The sequence below is a fragment of the Solanum lycopersicum genome, chromosome 11, assembly GCF_036512215.1.
Source record: "Solanum lycopersicum chromosome 11, SLM_r2.1".
Taxonomy (NCBI): domain Eukaryota; kingdom Viridiplantae; phylum Streptophyta; class Magnoliopsida; order Solanales; family Solanaceae; genus Solanum; species Solanum lycopersicum.
Window position 1 is genome coordinate 2,707,718 of NC_090810.1, and position 21,096 is coordinate 2,728,813.

At 35.4% G+C, this 21,096-nt stretch overlaps 2 protein-coding genes across 5 annotated transcripts; one reads left to right on the forward strand and one right to left on the reverse strand.

Moving 5' to 3' along the window:
• Positions 1 to 1,880: 1,880 nt before the first annotated feature.
• On the forward strand, positions 1,881 to 11,634 carry LOC101260002 (WEB family protein At4g27595, chloroplastic-like). Its single transcript, XM_004249974.5, has 10 exons — positions 1,881 to 2,256; positions 4,991 to 5,188; positions 5,313 to 5,435; positions 5,846 to 5,874; positions 5,973 to 6,051; positions 6,696 to 8,220; positions 8,338 to 10,241; positions 10,331 to 10,435; positions 10,579 to 10,715; positions 11,152 to 11,634. The coding sequence occupies exons 1-10, from the start codon at positions 2,140 to 2,142 to the stop codon at positions 11,354 to 11,356; spliced, it is 4,422 nt and encodes a 1,473-aa protein (XP_004250022.1). The 5' UTR covers positions 1,881 to 2,139; the 3' UTR covers positions 11,357 to 11,634.
• A 1,071-nt stretch (positions 11,635 to 12,705) lies between these two features.
• On the reverse strand, positions 12,706 to 20,347 carry LOC101260292 (uncharacterized). Of its 4 annotated transcripts, none has more exons than XM_069291601.1 (9): positions 20,101 to 20,347; positions 18,505 to 19,898; positions 18,253 to 18,368; positions 15,407 to 15,449; positions 14,835 to 15,325; positions 14,437 to 14,743; positions 13,529 to 13,694; positions 13,297 to 13,387; positions 12,706 to 13,060 (listed from the first exon to the last, which is right to left on the reverse strand). In XM_069291601.1, exons 2-9 carry the CDS (start codon positions 19,678 to 19,680, stop codon positions 12,943 to 12,945), a joined length of 2,508 nt encoding a protein of 835 aa, XP_069147702.1. In that variant the 5' UTR covers positions 19,681 to 19,898; positions 20,101 to 20,347; the 3' UTR covers positions 12,706 to 12,942. The 4 variants fall into 4 exon arrangements, with proteins under 4 accessions (XP_069147702.1, XP_004250023.1, XP_025883810.1 ...); XM_004249975.5 differs by having other exon boundaries at positions 13,297 to 13,396; XM_026028025.2 differs by having other exon boundaries at positions 14,835 to 15,449.
• Between the last annotated feature and the right edge of the window lie 749 nt (positions 20,348 to 21,096).

A 21,096-nucleotide genomic window follows, 5' to 3' on the forward strand; every position in this document is an offset into this window, starting at 1 on the left:
GCGCTAGAAAGTCTTACATTAAGGATAAAACGTTTCCTAATAAAAGCGACTGGAGAACTCAAACCCAAAACTTACAAAATAAAAAAATTCTTACCATTCCACTACCGATCTGCAAAACATAACCTCTTTTCTTGTTAATTCATGTGGTCCAAATATGTCCAAAGACAAGAAGGGTATGTGACAAGGATGTTATAGTTATTATTAACTACAATTTAACATTTAAAAGTTAGATAAAATGTTTTAGTCTAACATTTAAAAATAAATACGGAATAATTTAAATCGATGGTCATTAGATTTACTTTTTTTTTCTGTTCAACAAATGCATTTCATCAATTCTCTAAACTTCATAATTTATACTATACATAAGTCACTAAACTAATTATTTATATAAAATTAAAGTCATAAAACTAGTTTTATAACGATAAATCGATCCCCCTTCAATGTCTTCTGAGTCAAGCCTGTCTCATAGGGCTTGCTTAGTGCGATTTACATTTACTCTGTGATTTGCAGGCTATTACACAGTGAAAAATTTGCACAGTGCTCACCACATATTGATCACCCGAAGGACAGAGACTGTGACAGAGATTGTAGCGGCTGCGGATTATTCTGGAGTTCCAAAAAAAATCTATAAAATAACTAAATTAAATGTCACGTTACGTGGCATGTACACGGTGACAAATTGATATTCTGGCGATGACGTGTCATTTTCAAGCCAGAAATTTGATTTTTGAGTGATTTGTATTTTTTGTTGGGATATAAGTGAAATATCTATTTCGAATATGATTGACGTTTCATTTTTTGTTTTTGAGTTATTTATTATATTTATTTAAAGTCTATGGAATCATTAATTTGATAGAGTGTATTTGCACTTTTTTAAAGTTATTCAAATACTTCAAAAAGTATTTAAAAGTTACTTTAAGTTAACTTAAAAGTATTTTAAATAAATCAATCTATATATACTCTTAAATTGATTCATTCAAATACTTCATTGTTATCATTCAAGAATGGGATATATTACTAAATTTACTCTCTTAAATCATAAACATGAATAATAAAAAATTTTAATAGATAGCATCGTTTGCTACAAATTTCAAAGTAACAAGAAATAAATTATAATTACAAAAAAAATATGAATATTCATTGATAAATCAATATTCGTATAAATTTGTTCCTTCAATTCATTTTTTTTCTCATAAAATCTATCTATAATACGATCATTGATTCTTTTCTCATAAGATTTGTATCCATAATTTCATCCTTGATTCTTCTCTCATTAAACTTATCGTAATGACGTCTTTTCCAAATTAAGCATGATTTGAATTTTCTTTGTGATTCGAAAACTATTAGTTGCATATTTTCAAACTTGGATGATTTGAATTTAATAAATAAGTCTCGAAAAATTCTAATGAAAATCAAATATGTTTTATAGAGTCCAAGTAGAATTAAACACGTCAATACTTAATGTCTACAAGCACTCCTCCAAAATAAATTTTTTATTCTACAAATGGAAAATTCACAACTATCCCCTCAATCTATATCTAAAATCTCAAAAAAACACTTATACTATACTAAGGTCCTATGATTCCTGAACTTGTTTTATAAGTAATATTTTACCCCTTTTCTGTCTACGTGACATTAGCTTGAAAAAATAAGTCAACCAGTATTGAGTCCACAAGATAGTATCACGTAGACAGAAAATGGGTAGAAAATTATTAATAAAATAAGTTCAAGGGTTATAGGACCTTAGTATATTATAAGTGCGTCTGTAAGATTTCGGATATAGATTGAGAGGATATTCCTATTATAAATTTAAATTAATCGAACTTCAATACTATACGAAATTGAGAAACAAAAGAGTACCCCAGTAACTTTTACTGTTTACGAAAAAACATGTGCCACCCAGTGAAAACAGAAAAAGGAATCTGACAAATTGCTCACACAAAATTTGCAACTAACTCCAATATAGCTAAACCCACCACTAGTGCGCTCTAGCTACACACACACACACAAATTCAGTTATCTACTCCATTTTCACTTTCACTTTTTTTTTCTTCTATATTAGCACACAATTTCTCTCTCCATCTCCATTGATATTTTCAAGCTCTGGTTATCTGCATTTCGCATAATTATTACTCTGAGATGATGATCAGAGATAAAATTTTGAAATTGCATCACCGGCATAAGTCATCGTCTTCTTTTTCGGAGAAATCTGGACATAGATTTGACTTCTCCTTCTCCAATCTACAAGCTCGACAGGTCTATCTCTCTCTCTCTCTCTGTTTGTATTTTGAGTATTTCGAAGTATAATTTATGTATAGTATGAATATGAGTTATACAACCGTGTATTATGTTGTTTGATTGGTTTCACTATTTAGATGCCTGATATAGTTTTGAAATAATTTTAGTTTTTCAAGCAAATTTATCAATGTGTGTGTATTATGAGCTCGAGGTATAATTTACAGTTTAAGTACGGATTATTGAATGTGCAATTAGCTCATGAAACTGAACTTTTCCTTGCTGAATTAATCAGTGTGTGAGAGAGAGACTGGTATTGTGACTCTGAGTATCTCGAGTTTAGTTAGGGAAGTGTAAAAATTGAATCGATCAATAAATTGAATAAAAAATATTGTTGGGTTATTGGGTTTATAAAAAAAAGTTATTAGGTTATTGATTTGGTTTTTACTGTAACCCAATAAGATGATAATGATTTATGACTTTTCCATTCCTAAGTATTATATATTAATAATTTAATACATGACTAGATATTATAACTATACCAAATTATTAGTACTCTATCCACTTCACACTAGGTTCGCAATTATAACTATTTGATTTTAGTTTTAGTTTAGTCTCGTTGGACTATTTGATTATATTTTTAGTTTGTAATTGTAGGTTGTACCTTTTGCAAGTTTGTACAGGTTTGTAATTTGATTAACATAAGAAATTTTATTTTATGTTTTGACGGTCATGACATGTAATTACAGCTTTTGAACTATTTTTTCTCTTATTAATGTAATTTTATTATCTTTCTTGTTTCACTCTATCAAAGCATTTAGAGAAGTGAGAATCACATAATATGGATATTTTCTTATTGGATAAACCGAAAACCGAACTGATAATAAACAGAAATCGATAAACTGAAAATCGAGTAAAAAAATCTTATTGATTTGTTATTGGATTAGCATATTTAAAAAACAAAAACCATTGAATACATAAAACCGAACCAAAGTGATCGATGCATACCCTTGTGAATTTTAGAAGAAAAAAAAACTTGAAGCAATTAAAATCAGTGTTGTGTGATATATTTGGATTGTTCTTATTCATGTTTGATTCTGTGTGTAAGTTACCGTTTCAGCTAAATGTTATTTTGGCAGAGTGTGTTGATAAAGTAGAGCATAAGTGCATGTGCAGTTTATTCTAATACTTTTTCTGTAACATGTGATCTTATTTGGACATATCTGTTGGATAGGCTGGAATTTATCTTCTTCTGCAATATTTTATAGTAGAAGTCTTTTGTTATTTGTTCCAAGTCACAGAAAGCTATTAGATAGCCATAACTTTGTTGATTCATCGAAATTATACTGGAAACTTTTACTGAAGAAGTGAACCAAAACTGATGATATTTAACACGGGAAATAGGGAGATGAGTGTAAGTAATAGTTATACATGCCTACTTGAGCAATTGAAATGATGCAAGACTATAGTTGGACTAGAGTGAGATGTTAAGCAAACTTCTGGATATGATAAATCTAATTTCAAAACAAGAACCAGCAAACTAGTAGCTGTATACAACCAGACGGCTGAACTAGTCGAAGTAGGTCAATCAACTAATGGAACATTCAATTGCTTTTGTTCAGCATTTGATTCTGGAAGATGAGTAACACTAACAGAGGTTCGAGTGGCATTTGTGTGATGTATCATGTATGTATGGGCTGTGAACTTGGTTGTCCATTGTCCATAGTTTCTTTTTTTCCTTAGTCGCGGTAAATGTGAAAATGAAATTTGTTAAAATCCATTTGCTGCCATGCAAACATCTGAGGCATTTTTTCTCCTAAATTTACATGAAAAAGGGATTACAGTTCTCCTCATAGTTGGCTGGAGACGAGGAGAAAGAAACACCAGAAAAACATATTTTGTTTTTGGAAACAATGGAATGACAAATGCTCCAGAATTGATGTAACCAGTCTGTTACTCTGGTATTATTAGTAATAAACAATTGAACTAGGAACCATGTCGCAGTATAAGCTATATGTACAACGATACGAATAAATGATACATATGGAGGTGCACGGAAGGATTAGTACCTGAATTCGGAAGTGCAAAACACAAAAATAGATCATAATAGCTTTGATTGACAGTACACAAGGAAATATATATAAACAACACATAAATATTTCTGGGATATAATAATATTGGACAATGTAGGAAATGTGACTCATAAAGGAAACAGCCTTAAAAAAATTTAGGTCAATTCAGTACCATATACACCGTCTTGTCTCGTCTTACATATTCACTATAGACTCTATTTTCCTCTTGGATTTTCACTTCTTGCCTCATTTCTAGCTGAGGTTCTGCCGGAAACAGCCTCTCTACCTCGGAGGTAAGGTCTGTATACACTCTGCCCTCCCCACACCCCACTTGTGGGATTACACTGGATATGTTGTTGTTACCTCATTACATGTTTTAAAAGATCCAATCGTTGTTCTTGAAAATTTGTAATGTTTAACATGGTGAATTAATTACCCTGCTTTCAGTATTTGTGACTGAACAGATACTCTTAAGATAATGACTAGCTACAAAATCCTTTTCTCAAACTGCTTATATCTATGGAACATTTTTTCAATGTCTATATTTCTTTTACTTGTTAGATAGAATTCAAAGACTAATCGTTCTAGCATTGACGTCTCAATGGCCTCGCTATCATCATCTTGACTGAAAATTTACATCTGATTTCAGTTTATCAGACTTTCTATGGGTTTGCTTCCCTCAGGTACCTAAAGGATGGGACAAACTTTCCGTCTCTCTTATCTCTGTAGAAACAGGGAAGACAGTCAGCAAATCAGGGAAAGCCTCAGTACGAAATAGTAATTGCAAATGGACGGAAACATGGTCACAGTCCATGTGGATTACCGCAGATGATATTTCAAACAACCAAGAGCAATTCCCTCTCAAGTTTATTGTAACAATGGTCAGACACCTTCCTATATTTCTATCTGTTGAAGTTATCGGTTCAATAAGCTTTAAGCTTACTGAATTTGCTACATTTAGCTCCTAGTTTTCATGTTTATAACATCATCAGTTTTCTGTTTCAGGGATCTGCAAGATCTAGCATTCTCGGAGAGGCTTCTGTAAATCTTGCTCGCTTCAGAGATGCGAAAGCTTTCACTCCAGTTTCCTTACCTTTGAAAAAATGTAACCATGGCACAGTTCTACAAGTGAGACCTCTTCTAATACTTTGATGTTTGCACTTTAAAATGCAAAACGTCATCTAGTAATATCCTATGATTACCATTTCATTCCTGCATGTTAATTCAACATGTTCAGGAATCACTCTTTGTAGACCCACCATATCGTATTTCACCAAGATTATATGCTTCTTTTGCAATAAACAGGTTCATCTTCCGTTACTCAAGTGCAAAGAAACTTCTTTTTTGTTCTTTTCCGTTGCTTTACCTGGTACAAATAACCTAATTCTCTAACGAATGAATCAATCACTGCTATTACCTTAGGTTCTTGGCCTATATTTCATTCAGGAGCATGTTACCTAAAGCACACCTGAGTATATAATACTCTCAGCTTTTGGCGTTATCTACTATCACTGATTCAATTTCTTATGTTTCTGCAGCTGGAGATCAAGTGTCTGACATCAATCAGGTTTGTCACTAGAACACAACAACTTCTTCCTTAGTTTTCAACATTTCGGTAACTTTTTTTTTGTGTCCATAGTAAAAAGAATCAGTTTGAAATCGTAGGGATAATGAATCCAAAGACATGCCCTTCTATGCTGAAGAAGAGAACATGGAATACAATAACATGGAACTGAAATCAGAGGTATCTAACTATCTAGTCAGAAAGCTTTATGCATCTGTTGATATACATTAGGATATTATATGAGAAAAATCTTGTTATTGAACTAATATCCAAAAATTTGATTTTTTACCCAATTAGAACTAGTATTGTACTTAAGTTTGGAAACTAGGCCTTAAATGGAAAATGGTTAATAGAATGATAGATTTATGTCCTGTCTTCATTTTCAGTGTTGGCCAAGTTTGAGTTTTGATCTAACGCTTTCAGTCGGTAGTCAATCTAGAACCATCCAGATAAAAAAGTCCACAATTATTGTATTTAAAGAGCTGGGAAGTGGCTGAAGTGTTGCCTGGAGCTCATTCTTGAATGCAGCTTTAGTAGTTAAGACATGGCATGGGACATGGACACAGACAGACATACAGACTGCAAATTTTTAAAATAAGGGACATTACAAGAAAGCCAACTATAAAATCATATATATAGACCAAACAACTTGAATAACTGAAATCACCCTCAAATATCAGAAGTTGAAGTATATTTCTCATAATTATCAATGCATGTCTTCTCTTAGAGATCTTATTTTACTTGTATCAATGGTGCATTTACTTTGTTACTTTATCTTCTCTATCTTCCTCTAGAATTTAAGCTAGGTTATGCTTTCCCAACAGGAAACAAGTCTTCCACGGCTGAGTTCATATCATAGCTTTGCCTCTACAGAGGATTCATTGGGCAGAGAGAGTTTTTCATCCCTGAGTGACTCAAATAGGCATGGCAACCTCATAATTGGTAGACAAGAATCAATTGATTCCAGGAGTACTGCATCCTGTGGTTCTTACTCTTTTTGTGAATCACCCAAATCGTACAACTCTCCCTATAATTTAATGATCTCGGGATCAGGAAAGAATGCTCAAAATCAAAAAGATGATTTCAAACAGTTCTCACATGATAACACCGCATCAGTGCAACTTTCAGCTTCCTCTAGAAACTCCTTACCGGCCAAAGATACTTCCACTAAAGAACTAATTGCAGAGGCCATGATGTGGGAACAAAATGCTCACAGATTAAAGATTGACTTGGAAATGTCAAGGAAGGAGTTTGCTGACCAGACACAGCAGATAGAGAACCTTAAGATGGAGCTTTGTTCATTGGGTACAGAACGTGATGAATCGATGCAAGAAATCAAACACCTTGAGATCCTTTTACAAGAATCCATGGAAAAGGAAAAAGCAACTGAGAGTTTATTGTTCCGAGTCAGAGATATGGATAGTGTTGAAAAGATTTTAAAAGAGGAACTTAGGATTCAAAAAGAATCAAATGACAATATGTCTTTCCAGCTAAGTAAAACTCAAGAATCAAATATTCAACTAGTCTCTATTCTGCAGGAGATGGAAGAAACTGTTGAAAAGCAGAACTTGGAGATTAAGAACCTTTTAGAAGTAAAGTCGCATTCTGAGAACCTAGAGGACAAGCTTCAACAGTTGCAGGAATCACAGAAAAATCTGGAAAACACCACTCTTCATCTGGAGAAAATCATCAGGGAGAAAACTCATGAGATTGAACTTGAACGAGATCACAGGACTCAGGCTCTTATAGATTGTGAAGAAAAATGGAAAAATAGATCAAGAGAACAAGAAGAGGAAATTACTTATTTGAAGGTAGAGTTATCCAGGCTTTTAAGTATCGAGGGTTCCAAGACAAGTGAGATCAAAGCTGAAGCTGACTGTGATCTGATCAAGGAAAATGAGACTCTCAAGGAAAGACTCCAGGAACTTGAGAGAGATCGCAAGGAGCTGACCGAAGAAAATCTGGAACTTCTGTACAATCTGAAATCAAAGGGAACTTCCTCTATCAGTGATTCCATTTTAAGATCATCTTCCGTTGACCATCAACTAAGTCAACAATCACCTAGTGGTTCCGAAAGTAAGCAGAAAACCTGTGATCAGGAAGAAAACTTAGCTCTGGAGTTTCATTCACAAGTTAAGGACAATGCTTTGAGGCCAAATGCTGAAATCAACTCATGTTGCGTTGAAGTACAAGAACAAGATCAGAGAACTGAGGTTGCTGCAATGCCATCAGAATGTCAGCAGGAAGGAGATTGTCAAGATGGTTTCATTCATAAAAGTGTACCCATAATATTTCAGAGTTCCAAGTCAGGACATATTGAAGATATCTATACCCTACTCAACACATTATGTAAGTATCTAGCATGTTTCTCGTGCAACAGGGTACAAGACAAAAATGTCCTCCTTTCACTTGTAAAAACTGAGTTTTAAAATGCTATATGTAATTCAGATTTTTGTGAATGTACAGGTCATCCCGCTAAGGACGAGCAAGCTAATGCAGTGTTGGAAAATTTCCAGTTATTGAGGTACAGGTTGGCTCTATATCTTGATGGTAGTCAACATATCGAGGATGAACCCAAAACAACATTAAAGGATGCATGTGAAGTTCAAGATGAAGAGAAAGATGACCTTCCAAAGGAAATTACTCCTTGTTCTTGCTGTGAAAGGTTTGAGGATTTAAATAAGGTGCTAGAGGGGAAGATTCAAAATTTAAGTAGTGATAGTTTAGCTAAGAACTCGGAGATACTGGAGCTGAAGACAAAATGTTTGAAAAAAGATGCAGAGATCGAAGCGCTAAGGAATCATCAGACTGATTTGAGTTCTCAAATCTCTGATCTCCAGATGAGTAAATGTCTGATGGAGGAGAGAATGGAAAACTTGCAACAAGAACTTAGCGCCACCTCCAATTCTTTAGACACTTCCACAAATGGTTTGATGTTTCTTGATCGATGTATTTGTGGAGGTATCTCTAAAATGACGTACGAAATGAAATCATCAGAGCTAGAGAGTGATAAGTATGAGTTAGAATTTAATTTGCGTGAATTAGAAAAAGAAAATGTAGATCTGTCAGAACGAGTATCAGGATTGGAAGCTCAACTAAGGCATTTGACTGATGCAATGGAATTCAATCGTTTGGAACTGCAGCATTCTGGTAATCGTGTTGTGAGCCTTGAGAGCAAGATTAGAAAATTAGAACATCAAAAGGAGTCACAAAAGCTCGATTTGAAAGAGCAGTTGCTGGAGATGCAAAAGCGATGGTTAGATGCTCAAGAAGAGTGTGAGTATCTGAAGAAAGTAAATCCAAAGCTCCAAGCAACAACAGAAAGTCTTATGGAAGAGTGTCGTTTGCTTCAAAACTTGAATGCAGAACTAAGGCAACAAAAATTAAAATTACATGCGAGCCATAATGTTTTGGAAGCAGAATTGAGGAAATCTCAGCATTCTCTCTCCACCTGTTTGAAAAGGATAGAGTCTTTAGAAGCTAACTTTTCTTCAGTGATGGAAGAGATTGAATCAAAAGAGAAGATCCTTAAGTTCAAACTTGACGATCTCCACTTACAGAGTAGAGAGCATGGAGAGAAATTTCTTGTAGAAGGGTGCACTCTGTGTGAAATGTCTCCCGAGAACACAGTTGAAGTCGAAAAGTTGCAAGAACAGGTACAATCCCTGATGGTAGAGATGTCAAATCTTATGAGTGAACTTGGTACTTCCAAAGCCAAGGAGGGAACTTTGGCAGCAAATTGTGATAAGCTATTGAGGATGATGGAACATCTTGTATCCAGTGAAGCAAAGCTTAAATGCACCATTAATGAGCTTGAGTCAAAACTACTGTCTTCTGAATGTCAACTGCTGCAAATGACTGATGAGAATTCTAGCCTAAAGATTCAACTGCATACATTACCATTACTTCAGGAGGAAGTTTTGTATCTTAAAGAAGCACTATCTGGGATGAAGTTTGAAAGTGAGAGAACACAAGTTACACTGTTGTTGAAATATGGAGATTGTGAAGAGTTGAAGGACGAGAAGGCATCATTACTTCAGGAAATCACCTGCATGCAGAAGGAAGTGGCTAAAGCAGAAAAATGCAAATACAAGACAATTGCACTAGAGGAGAAAGTTCTGAGGCTGGAAGGAGACTTAACTGCAAAAGAAGTAATGTGTGCCAAAGTTTCCGAGCTGAAAAATGAGCTTTGCCAGCTTAGAAGATCAAATAGCCAACTTCTGTGGAAAATAAAATCCCTTCAATTCGAGAAGGAGAACTGCTTGAAGCAAGTCACATCCCTAGAGAAAAAATTGTCGAAAAAACGACCAGACAACCAAAGAGAGGATGATGATACCGTTCCTACTCTAGATGAGTTGAAGTTCCCAAAGGTGAATCAAGTTACTTCTCTTATATAAACTTGGAGTTAATGATACAGTAGCAATGAATCTGACTTTTGTTTTGTTTTCTGAAAAAACAGGCCGAGGAAGAGAACTTCAGCAAGCATCAGCATGAGATAATTACTCAATCTCTTCAATCGGAGAAATACTTGAAAGTTCAAAAGATTCAAGGCAACTCTCAACAAGTACGTCGTACTAAAACTATTCTCATTCCTTTGTTTTCCTCAGTGTGTAAATATGTACTCATTACTTTCATTTCAGGAAAAATATAATTAATATAATTTCCTTCTCTTTATTAACCTCATGACATTCCCCCGTATCTATTTAGAATGGAAACAAAGAAAGCAATTACTACAGAGATCTTCAAGAGACTCTTGCCAAAAGTGTATCAGCGAAACAATCTCCGGGCGATACAGTAGCTCAGACTTTAGACAGCAATCATATCCATAAATCCCATCTAATTAGGTGAGCTAGTTCTTTCCTGAGCTTTGGTTGTGTTCTCATGATGCTTATGTCTTATGATCTTACTCCGCTACTGGTAAAATCCATCTAGTCTGATTATTCTTTTGAAAACTGTTAACCAGTTATAGCGACAAATCGGCATTATCAAAAGGAAACTGATTAAGCTACCAGTTGAGTTGCCAATCCTTAACAATACCTTTCTAAGGATAGAATAAGATTATCATTGGCCGGAGCTACAGTTCTGCTTACATGTTAACCAGAACCCAATAACCTTTGGCCCAGACTTGTATTTTTGTTTAAAATCCACTTAATCTCCTCTATGTGCTTGTTTTATTCTGTAGAATCAGAAATACTTATCTGCATTATCGACTAACAGTATGTATGATCAACTTACTATTGTAATCTAATTAATTATTAATCCATATCTTTGTATCTTCAGTTTGTCATCCAAAGGAAGAGATGATAATACGCAAAAAATATCTCAGCTTGAAGCTGAGCTACAAGAAATTCGTGATAGGTACCTGAAGATAAGTCTTAAATATGCAGAAGTGGAGGATCAGCGCGAGCAACTTGTAATGACTTTGAAAGCCATACATGATGAGAAGACATCTACAGGATACCGTAGCCTTTCCTCTTTCTGGTAAACTGGTGCTGATATGTGACAATTTTTCTCCGGTACGCCATTTTCATACACAGCTCATTCAATGAAAGAATTGTATAAATAATTCTAAAATGTGCCAATCGCCATATAGAGTAGCAAATTGTTAGATAGTTTGTGATCCACTTTGCTGCAGGAGTCATTATTTAGCAGAGAAAAAAGAAGTTTATTTCTGCCATTATTGTACATGATTGGTCTAGGTAATTATTCAGATGCATCCTACAAACTAAGCAATAAATATTATTTTTCCTTCTTTCCTTTCTATTATGCAGAGACTATTAGTTATGTTGATATTAGTTATTTCATCTTTTCTTTCAAGTTATGCGTGATCCACAATTGCAAACTAAATATCGTATAGATTTTATACGTAAATTAATACATGTAGTTATTTCTTTACTATGAAACGACCCTTAACTGCACTGAGGTAACAAAGAAAGACAAAAAAGAAGGAGTCTAATATGTTCCAGTTTTTAATGATTTTGTAATTTATGCTATTGAATATTATGTAGTCCTGATCTTTTAATTGTTTTTTTTTTAAAAAAAAAAAGAAGTATTTTATGCTATTGGATTATACATTCGTTTTACAGTTTTTTGAATTTCGATAATAAAATTGGTCAAAGGTTACCCTCTTCTGTGATTTATCCTAATTAACTACTCAAAACTTTGCACCTACATACTACTATATCTTAAATCCTCTTCTATTGTTTCGATGTGGCTAATTTACTAATATTAGTGATCATGGGTCTTTTTTGTTTTGTATTTCCAACTTATTGGGCTCAATTTTCAGTTCTTTTTTGCCCAAAAAGAAAATTGTCATAGCTCTGCTCAATCTCTACTTATAGTAGTACAATTTACTATGTATTTTTCCAAAACAATATATTACTGCTTGCTGTTTCATTTATTGCGTTTTGCTATTTCTTTGTCATATTTTTTTCATGGCTCTCTGTTTGAATGTATTGCATCACATAATGGGTGGGAGGAATATATCCAAAAGGAGATAAAAATATATCCAAAAGAGGATAGCAGCAAAGATTTTTGTTATTTTTCTAAATAATAGAAAATTTTAGAGATTATGATATCTTAAATTGCATATTCATGTAATTTTTCCTACTCTTTTTTATGCGAGCCTACGTGCAGTGCTTCTCTATTGAACCGATCAATCCATCAAAAAAAAAAAGTCTCCCAACCAGCACAAAGATCGATATAAAATTTGTGTACATACATATTACCCTTATCGAACCTCACCTGTACAATTACACTGATTATATTATTGTTGTAATAAAATTATCCCCATGAAATGACGGTAGAGCATTCCTCTTTCTTCTAAAGCAATGGTAAATAAAAAAGAATTTTATTTACGAATGAATGATGCAAAAAAAGTGCCTTTCGTTTTTCCAATTACACATTTGCATAGCATTCCATAATATATAATTAGAAGAAGATAGGCAAAAGTAAATAAACACTCTACAGAATAACAGAAGCTTGGTAGAGGGAGCATTACAACTCCTCTTACACCTACCTTACCAACCTTCTCTCTTCACCCTCCTATCCCTTTCGACTTTTTTCTTTTTTTTACAGTATTGAGTAAGCTCGTATCACCTCAACAATGGGTGCGCGACACAACGGACACTTCCCTCCGCCTCTCACCAATTCATTTGCACATTTTGAACAAGTGCACATGTGCCCACATCTGTCAATTGGAGGAAAATACATTTAAACTATTGATTTCATTTACTCAAAACTATATATCGTGATTAGATCACTATATATAAAAAGATCGGTGGGATTAGTAGCCTAGGCGAGAAAAGGCTGGTTATAGGTAAAACAGGTTAAATGAATTAATAATGGGAAATTATATACACTATTGGCATTACATAAGTTGAATCCAGTTAAGATTTCATTAAAATTGCAAAATATGACTCGTACCTGTACAACAAGGAGTCGATGTGACTATCACAACAAACACAGCAAGTACCCTTTTTCACGTTGCCCCACTTAGAACCATCGACTGAGGTCTCTGCAGCCCCTGGTTTAAATTTGCATTCCAAACCCAATTAGATGGGGGGAAAAAGTGGTATAATAAAACAGAGGGTTAGAAGATGTTCGACATTTATAAGCAGCATTAACATTTCATAATACCATAGATTGACGAACATACCTTGACCACCAGCTGATCGATTCAAAGCAGCTGAAACTTCCTGCCTGACAGAGCGTTGTAGCTCCAGTTGCATATCCATGCAGGATTCTAACATTCTTTGCATGTGGTTCATGCCTTGCTGCAGTCTTGCCATGTCTGCTCTAAGTTCATTAATCATTTCCCACTCCTGCTCCACAACAGCACCAAGTAAGCTCATAATACAGTGACATACGACTTCTGCATTTTTATAGAAGATGTAGATTCTGCCATAAAAACTTAATAATTTAAAACAATTACCAATTGTCTGGCATAAAAAGAAGAAAATCTCTTCTTATTCACGACAAGCACCAACCGAGATGCATTCTCGTTTCTAATACAGGTAAAGACTACCAGAATTGTGAAAAATTAGGAAGATCAACAGAATTGGAAAAGATGGTTGAAATGATCTTGGAACATGTTGCTTCACTATCACTAGTTGCTAAAGAGGACGCCTAGCCTAATTTTAATTTTTGTTGTATATTAGTAGAAAAAGTGATAATTTGAAAAATATTATCAATCGCCTGGCTTGATCAGAATATCATCTGCTTTTCTCATTGGCAAAATACATTAACTTAAACAGGATTTCCTTTTTGATACTGGTATGTACAGATTGCTGATTTCTGAAACTTGATAAAATAAAGAGAACAGAAGAAATAGTACAAAAGATCATGGCGCCAATCACCCATCAGTAAAGAATATACCCAGAGTAGTTTTTGATTTTTTGTATGTGTTGGACCCAAGTCTTCTAACTAAATTACACAGATTAGGTATCAAGATCAATACTATCATATATATCATAGTTGATGCTGAATGGAAGCATACAACTCCAAGAACGAAGGAATATCTTCCTTTTTTTATTTTTGATAAGCAGGATGAAGCAGGTGACTTACAAGTTCAGAACGATGCACTGCGTGACGTGGCCAACTTGAGTGATGCAAATCCTGATGCCAAAGTGGCTGGGGTGGTGGCACAGGAGGAGAGGGTAGTACAATTGAAGGCCGCCCAACTCCATCCTGCTGATCATCATTTTGGTCATCATTATGCTGGTCTGGACCCATTTCAGGTGAAACAGGAATAGGCAAGTTCCGATGCAGATCCCAATCAATAGGAGAGCGCCCTTGCCTTTCCACATATGACTGAATTAATTGATCTAAACTTTCACGGAAACCACTGCGAAGAAGGTTGGAAACACTCCTCCTACCCAACAAAGACTTCCAATAAACAACAGACCAAAAGTATGCCTAGGAAGGCATGGAGTGGGAAAACACAATCAAGAAATAAATTTTACCTGCTAAGAAGCTCTCTAAGTTCCATACTGTACACATTATCATCATCAGGTGGGTGGAATCTACTAACTCTCCTTATCGGGACAGGACGCCGCATTCGTGGAGGATCAGAAGGTCCTGCTGACCAAGACTCCACAGCTTCTCGTGAGGCATCCTCATGCCAAACCTCCTGGTTTTCTGGGAAACGATGTTCTGCTCTCCCCACATATGCTGTTGTTTCAAGGGACCTACCAGTTGATGGATTTTCTTGCCAATTCCTGCTTACATTCTCTGTGGTCTCATCAGTCCATACATTAGAATCATTTGATGTTAAATTACGTTGTTGTATTGCTTCCTCAGCTTCAACAACAGCTTCCACTCGATCCCTTCCTTGATTAGGAGGAGGTTGTTGATTCATACTCTGACCAGAATTCTCACTGCGATCAGGCAACTGATGCACAGTGCTCTCCAGCTCGCTGGTCTGCATTTGTTCACCATTTTCGTCCTCGACTTCCTGTGAAGGATGTGCATGAGTCTGATTATTTCTACAATCACTGTTCCTACTATTAGATGAATTTTCAGAACTGCTGCTTACTTGACCACGCACAATGTTTTCTAATCTGGAGCGGAATCCTTCCCTGGTTTAGAAAAAAGATCACCAACTCATGAATTGAACTGACAAATATTATCATTTCCAACTGAGTAAAGAGCTAGACATCAAATTTGTTAAATGGACAAGTTGAGAAAGAAGTAAGAAAGAGTCCCTCATTAGGTCTAGGGACTGAATACCACCAATCACCACAGAAAATATCTCATGCAAAGATGTAACTAATCAAGTGCTTGTAAGTGAGACAGAACAATTAGGATACTTCAAATGTTTATTCCACAGAGGCTAATTTCCTCTAAGCCTGTAGTACTTTCCAGATCTGCTAATTAAATAACTATAAAATTGGAACAAGGCAGCAATACAAGCATCACCATATGCACTTACAACAACACCACAATACCAGTTCCGATAATAATAGTTATTATTATTATAACTAAACATCAGTATAATCAGGACAACATTCAGTATTACATGCATGCTAAGACCATAAAACATTTGAGTGTTCCTATAGAGTTAGTTTTGTGAGAGACTGGTGAAATGTCACAAGCTACTTTTCTTTTTATGACACTGGTGTCCGAGCAGATATGCGCGCCAAGTCTAGAAGCTACGTTATCTTTTATTTTATTCTATTTGTTTTCAGAAAGTCCTTTTAATTTATATTTACTCAGTTTACAGATGGTAAACACATATCAAGTCATTTCAGATGTTTTTAATGTGTGAAAGAAAAGAACTTCAAATCCTTCCACCAATGAATTATATGTTATTGCTACATGGGAAAAGGAGGGGGAAACGCTTTACACAAAAAAAAGCTCCAATCACCTACTCCGTTCCTCCCAACTTGATGTCCAGATAGAGAAAGTGACAAAAACAGAGGAAGTGACGAAAAAACATTAATGTAACCACCTTTTTTCAGGAAATGGACATTAATTAGGGACCGTTTCCTTTTCCTTTTTATCTTTTTGTTACTGTATTGACTTGAGTGAAGTTTATGGCTTATCAAAATCAATTCACTTCCTGGTGTCATGTAGTAATAAAGAAAAAGGGGGGAAATAGCAAAGAAAAGATAACAAAACTTCATAAAAATAGAAAGGGGAAACCACAGATACAATTTGACAACACTTTTAAAGAGAGAAACCACCCAAAGTGAAGCTTCAAAGCAACAACTTTTTACTACTAATTTCGATAAACAAATGGCAGCAGTGGATCTCTAAATGTGATACCAACTAGTGTTGAGTTTAAACATAACCTGAGTTCACCTCAGTTGTAGATGTACTCAAATACTCCCTCCATCCTAATTTAAGTAAGCACCGTTTGACTTGGCACAAAGTTGAAGGAAAAAAGGAATACTTTTGAAACTAGTGGTCTAAAACAAATTTTAGATATTTGTGTGGCTACAAATCATTTCATACAGGGTTACAGTTGAATTTTAAAGTTAAATTGCTTCTAAGTTTTTTTGAGAATTAAGAGGCGACATTAAATTGCTTCTAATTATAGAAAGGTGACATTTTTTTGGGGACAAACTAAAAGGAAAAAGGAGCCACGTAAATTGGGCCAGAGGGAGTAACAATTCTCATGCTAGTAGATTCAGTTTACAAGGCAGAAAACTGGCCGGCAGCTTCACTTGTCCATCAATAGGACAGGTATAAAGAAGCCTCGGTAAGATAAGACATCTCAAGTATAACATGATAATGTTGCATTTATGAGATCAAACAGTAACTTACCAATTTCACCATTCATTTTCAGCGAATCAAAATTTCCACTATCATTTCTCTAAGAATTATGGTAAGGGGATTTTAGTAAATCAGAAGATTTTCTCACATCTTAGTGAGAGAGGGGAGCTTATGAGAAGATTTCTTTCGCGACTAAGATTAGGACAAGATTTTCTCACGACTAAGAGATAAATGTGCAGTTGTTTGCTATTTGAGTTGCAAGAGATACGCCCTAAGTTGCTCGGACTTGAGTGCTAGTATCCGACACGGCAATGCGGATCTGAGGGTTAGATTTAGCAAAATCTAAATTTAAGATTCAGGGGTCCTGATCCAAGTAGAGATACGGGTGTAGGGCTTCGGCTAAAATAATCTAAACTTTTAAGTCGTCTTCCCTAAGAACCCTTCTTCTTTCAAGTTCTCTGGTTCTTCCCTCAAAAGAAAATCACTCGAGGCCTTCCACTAACTCTCCTTACAGATCGTTGCTACTATCAACCAGAAGTAACAACACAACCACTTAAATTCTTAGTTTCCCTCTGGCTGGCTTGAAACTTGAAGCAACGAATATTGACCAAGAGGAAAAGCTAAAAAGGAGACCAAAGGACTACAATTTTGAAGGTATGCCATTTCTCATGACTAAAATCTATTTAATCTTTTATTTTGAGATATCCAAATCTCTTTTCCCCAAATTTGACCATAGACTTTGGTCAAAGTATCCGATGTGGGTTGACCAAATCCCACACGTATCCCGCACCCGTGTCATGTCGACATGGGTACGGCAGTAAAAAATGAAGAGTCCACACAACTTAGGATACAACATAATAGCCAAGGAAAAGACTGACCTTTAACTTTTTTTTGCCATGGCAGTCCAACCAAATGCACAACAGCATAAAATACACCTACTAGATGTTATTTTACACCATAATAGCCAAGGAAAAGACTTATCTTTAACTTTTTATGCCATGGAAGTCCAACCAACTGCACCACAGCATAAAACACACCAACTACATGCTATTTACACCAACAATGCATGAACATGAAGTCTAATTAATTAGTAGGGCATAGTTCATGAAGGCAAAAAGATCAAAATATTAAAAACAAACCAGGAAACAAGACTATATTACATACCTCAGCCCTGAGACGGTGTTACGTTGTCTTAGCTGAACTAGTTCACTTGCTGCTATTGAAGGTGGTCTCTCTTCCTCAGCAGGCCTTTCATGCAAAAATCTTCCTCTGAGAAGTGACTGTAGAAGGATATAAAACTTAGAGTCAAAGAGGACATGGAGCATTTAGTCATAATTTCTATTGAGAATGCCACACAAGAAAAGAGCACAAAGAAAAGTCCAGCTTAAGAATAAAGGCATACAATCAGCAACCAACCTGAATCCGATTGCGATGGGCAAAATCAGATACTGCACGATGCTCCAGCAGACCCTGAAGTTCCCTCTGCCTTTCCCTTTCAATTCTCATAAGCAAATCAAGTAGAGCCTGCCTCCCACGCAACCTCAACATATCCCTACGAATGTGCTCTGGTTGGGCTTCCTCATGGTCCACAACAGACCCTTCACGAGCACGATCTCCTTGAGAACTAAGCCTAGTGGACTGTTCCTCCCTCTGGCTACCACGAGCTCCTCTCTGTTGACTAGTCATTTGAACCCATTCCCGCACAATTCTCACCCTTTCACGTTCTGTCTCCCCCAGCCATTCCCCTCTTGGACCACCATTCCTCTGAGGCTGAGAGACATTAGATGAATGGTCACTGATCCCACTCTCCATCCATCCACGAACAATTTGCCTCACCCTCTCCCTCTCAACTTCCCCTAGATCAGGAGATGGTTCACGGCTGGAGTTCTCATGGTCTCTATGATCATTCTGTGGTCCAATTGGATCATGAGACCAAGTACCATACTCATTCTCACTCTCACTAGCATCCACCAAGCTACCTTGGTTATCAGTTTCCCGGCTTTCCGACATATTAGCACTAGAAACATTAGTATTAGAATCCATGCTCCTCCGTTGTGTCAACCTTTCCCTCACCCTTTCTCGTGCACGATTCAACACATGCTCATCCTCCAATTCTCGCCACATCTGCAAAATATTAGAAGCCCTCGTGTTTATTCTCTCAGAATCACCACCCTGACGCCTTGAGGTAGGAGATTGTGATTCCCTCAAGAACGAGGAATCAAGCATTGAAACAGTGTGTAAACCAGCAAGTGCCATCAGCTCAGACTCACGGTTCCTCCTCTCAATAGTAGTAATCATCTCCTGAGCCTGTCTTGCTGCCCACCTGCTCAATATCCTTGAGTGGCGCCTCCTGGCAGCAGATGACTCTGCCAGGTCATCACCTTCAAGGTCAGACCTCCTCCTCCTCCTTACAAGCTGATCAGACTCTTCATCCTCATCCTCAGTATTACGCACTGAACTACACGAAGCATACGACATACACTCATCCAAGTGACCACACATCAACTCCTCCAGTCCCCTCTCAAACTCCGAACGCACATCATCCCCCGTACTCTCCGGCTTCTGCTGCATTTGCTGCTGAACATCTTCCATCTTCAAATCCCACTTTATCCCAACCTTAACACCCTTAACACATTTCCCCACAAAAAAACTATCCAATTCCTAAATGCAAAACATCACACCATTATCTCCCACAATTTCACCTCCATTAACAAACAAAACTAGCCCTAAACTCAATTCCATAACAAATCTCCTCAAATTACACTCCTTTTTCAATACAACCAAATCACTGATTAAATACATATCACAACCTGATCAAATTACACAATCCATTAAAAAAACACAAATTCTCATCCAAATAAACAAAAAAATGCATTAAGATCTAGGAAAAATCACGGAAAAAAATCCGCTCAAATACAAAGTTCCGCAGTAACAATAGATTATGGACAATTTAGGTCATTATACGGCGTATGAAGCACCAAAAAAATCCCAAAAAAAAATCAAAAAAATTACCTGAGAATCGCTGTTCCTCTATGCATCAAGTGTGAGAATCAAAACCCTAAATTATAAATTGTTATCATATATATGAGTATGTGAATTTAGAGAGAGAAAGCATAAATAGGAAAAAAAATCGATTGGAAATGAAGAGAGAGAGAATTTGGGGAAGAGAAAAGCTATGAATTTATTAAGATGGAAAAAGAGAGAGAAAAGAGTAATGAAGTTTCTTTTTTTTTTTTGTTTTTTGTTTTTTTATTTTCGTAAATGTTGGAGTATTAATTTTAATTATTTTAAATAATATCTTTTTTTATTTTTTTTATTTTATATTGTTTAATTTAATTTTTTTATTTTAAGAGGATATAATTTTGTTGAAAACCCGGGAGTCTTGTGTATGTTGACACGTCATCCAAATTTTTTTCTTATTTTTGAATTCGTATTATTTCGTTGTTGTTACTGTTGTTATTTTCGATACAAGTCTCTTCACTTTTTTATTTTATTTTCAATTAAAATTAGGGTAAAATGATTAGTACGTAGTTAAGTATGGTCGCATTTTATGTAAGGTTAACCTACCATCGTTTATGCTTTTTTTTTTAGATTTATATTTCTTCGTTGGCTTCAAAAGTTTTTCTTTTCTTCTGAGTCGATGATTCATCGAAAACAGCCTTATTGCTCGTATCAACAGGAATGAGGTTTACGTACATTACACTCTTTTCAGATTTCACTTTATGAGATTATATCGATATGTTATAATATTGATTTTGAGATATTTTATTTCAATTAAAAATTTATCAAAAATAATTTTTTTTACATTTACAAGATAGAAATAAAATCATGTTTATAACAGTTCTTTTAGATTTATTTGTGAGATTACGTTGATAATGTGTGTGATATTAATTCGATTTTTTTTAGTGGTCCCTTTCTCTAACTAATTAAATGGCAAAACTAGGAGTATAGTCAATAGTGCTTTACATATAATATTAATTAACAACTAAAAAGAATGAAGATATAATT

What these genes read in the sequence shown, in the direction of transcription:
- LOC101260002 (XM_004249974.5), top strand. Translation starts at nt 2,140, where the DNA reads ATGATGATCAGAGATAAAATTTTGAAATTGCATCACCGGCATAAGTCA. An exon ending in CCAATCTACAAGCTCGACAG is followed by an intron (nt 2,257 to 4,990) that starts GTCTATCTCTCT and finishes TGCTTCCCTCAG; the next exon opens with GTACCTAAAGGATGGGACAA. An exon ending in TCAAGTTTATTGTAACAATG is followed by an intron (nt 5,189 to 5,312) that starts GTCAGACACCTT and finishes TTTCTGTTTCAG; the next exon opens with GGATCTGCAAGATCTAGCAT.
- LOC101260292 (XM_026028024.2), bottom strand. Translation starts at nt 19,680, where the DNA reads ATGGAAGATGTTCAGCAGCAAATGCAGCAGAAGCCGGAGAGTACGGGG. An exon ending in CCCATCGCAATCGGATTCAG is followed by an intron (nt 18,369 to 18,504) that starts GTTGGTTGCTGA and finishes ATCCTTCTACAG; the next exon opens with TCACTTCTCAGAGGAAGATT. An exon ending in CAGTGCATCGTTCTGAACTT is followed by an intron (nt 13,695 to 14,436) that starts GTAAGTCACCTG and finishes GTTGTGGAGCAG; the next exon opens with GAGTGGGAAATGATTAATGA.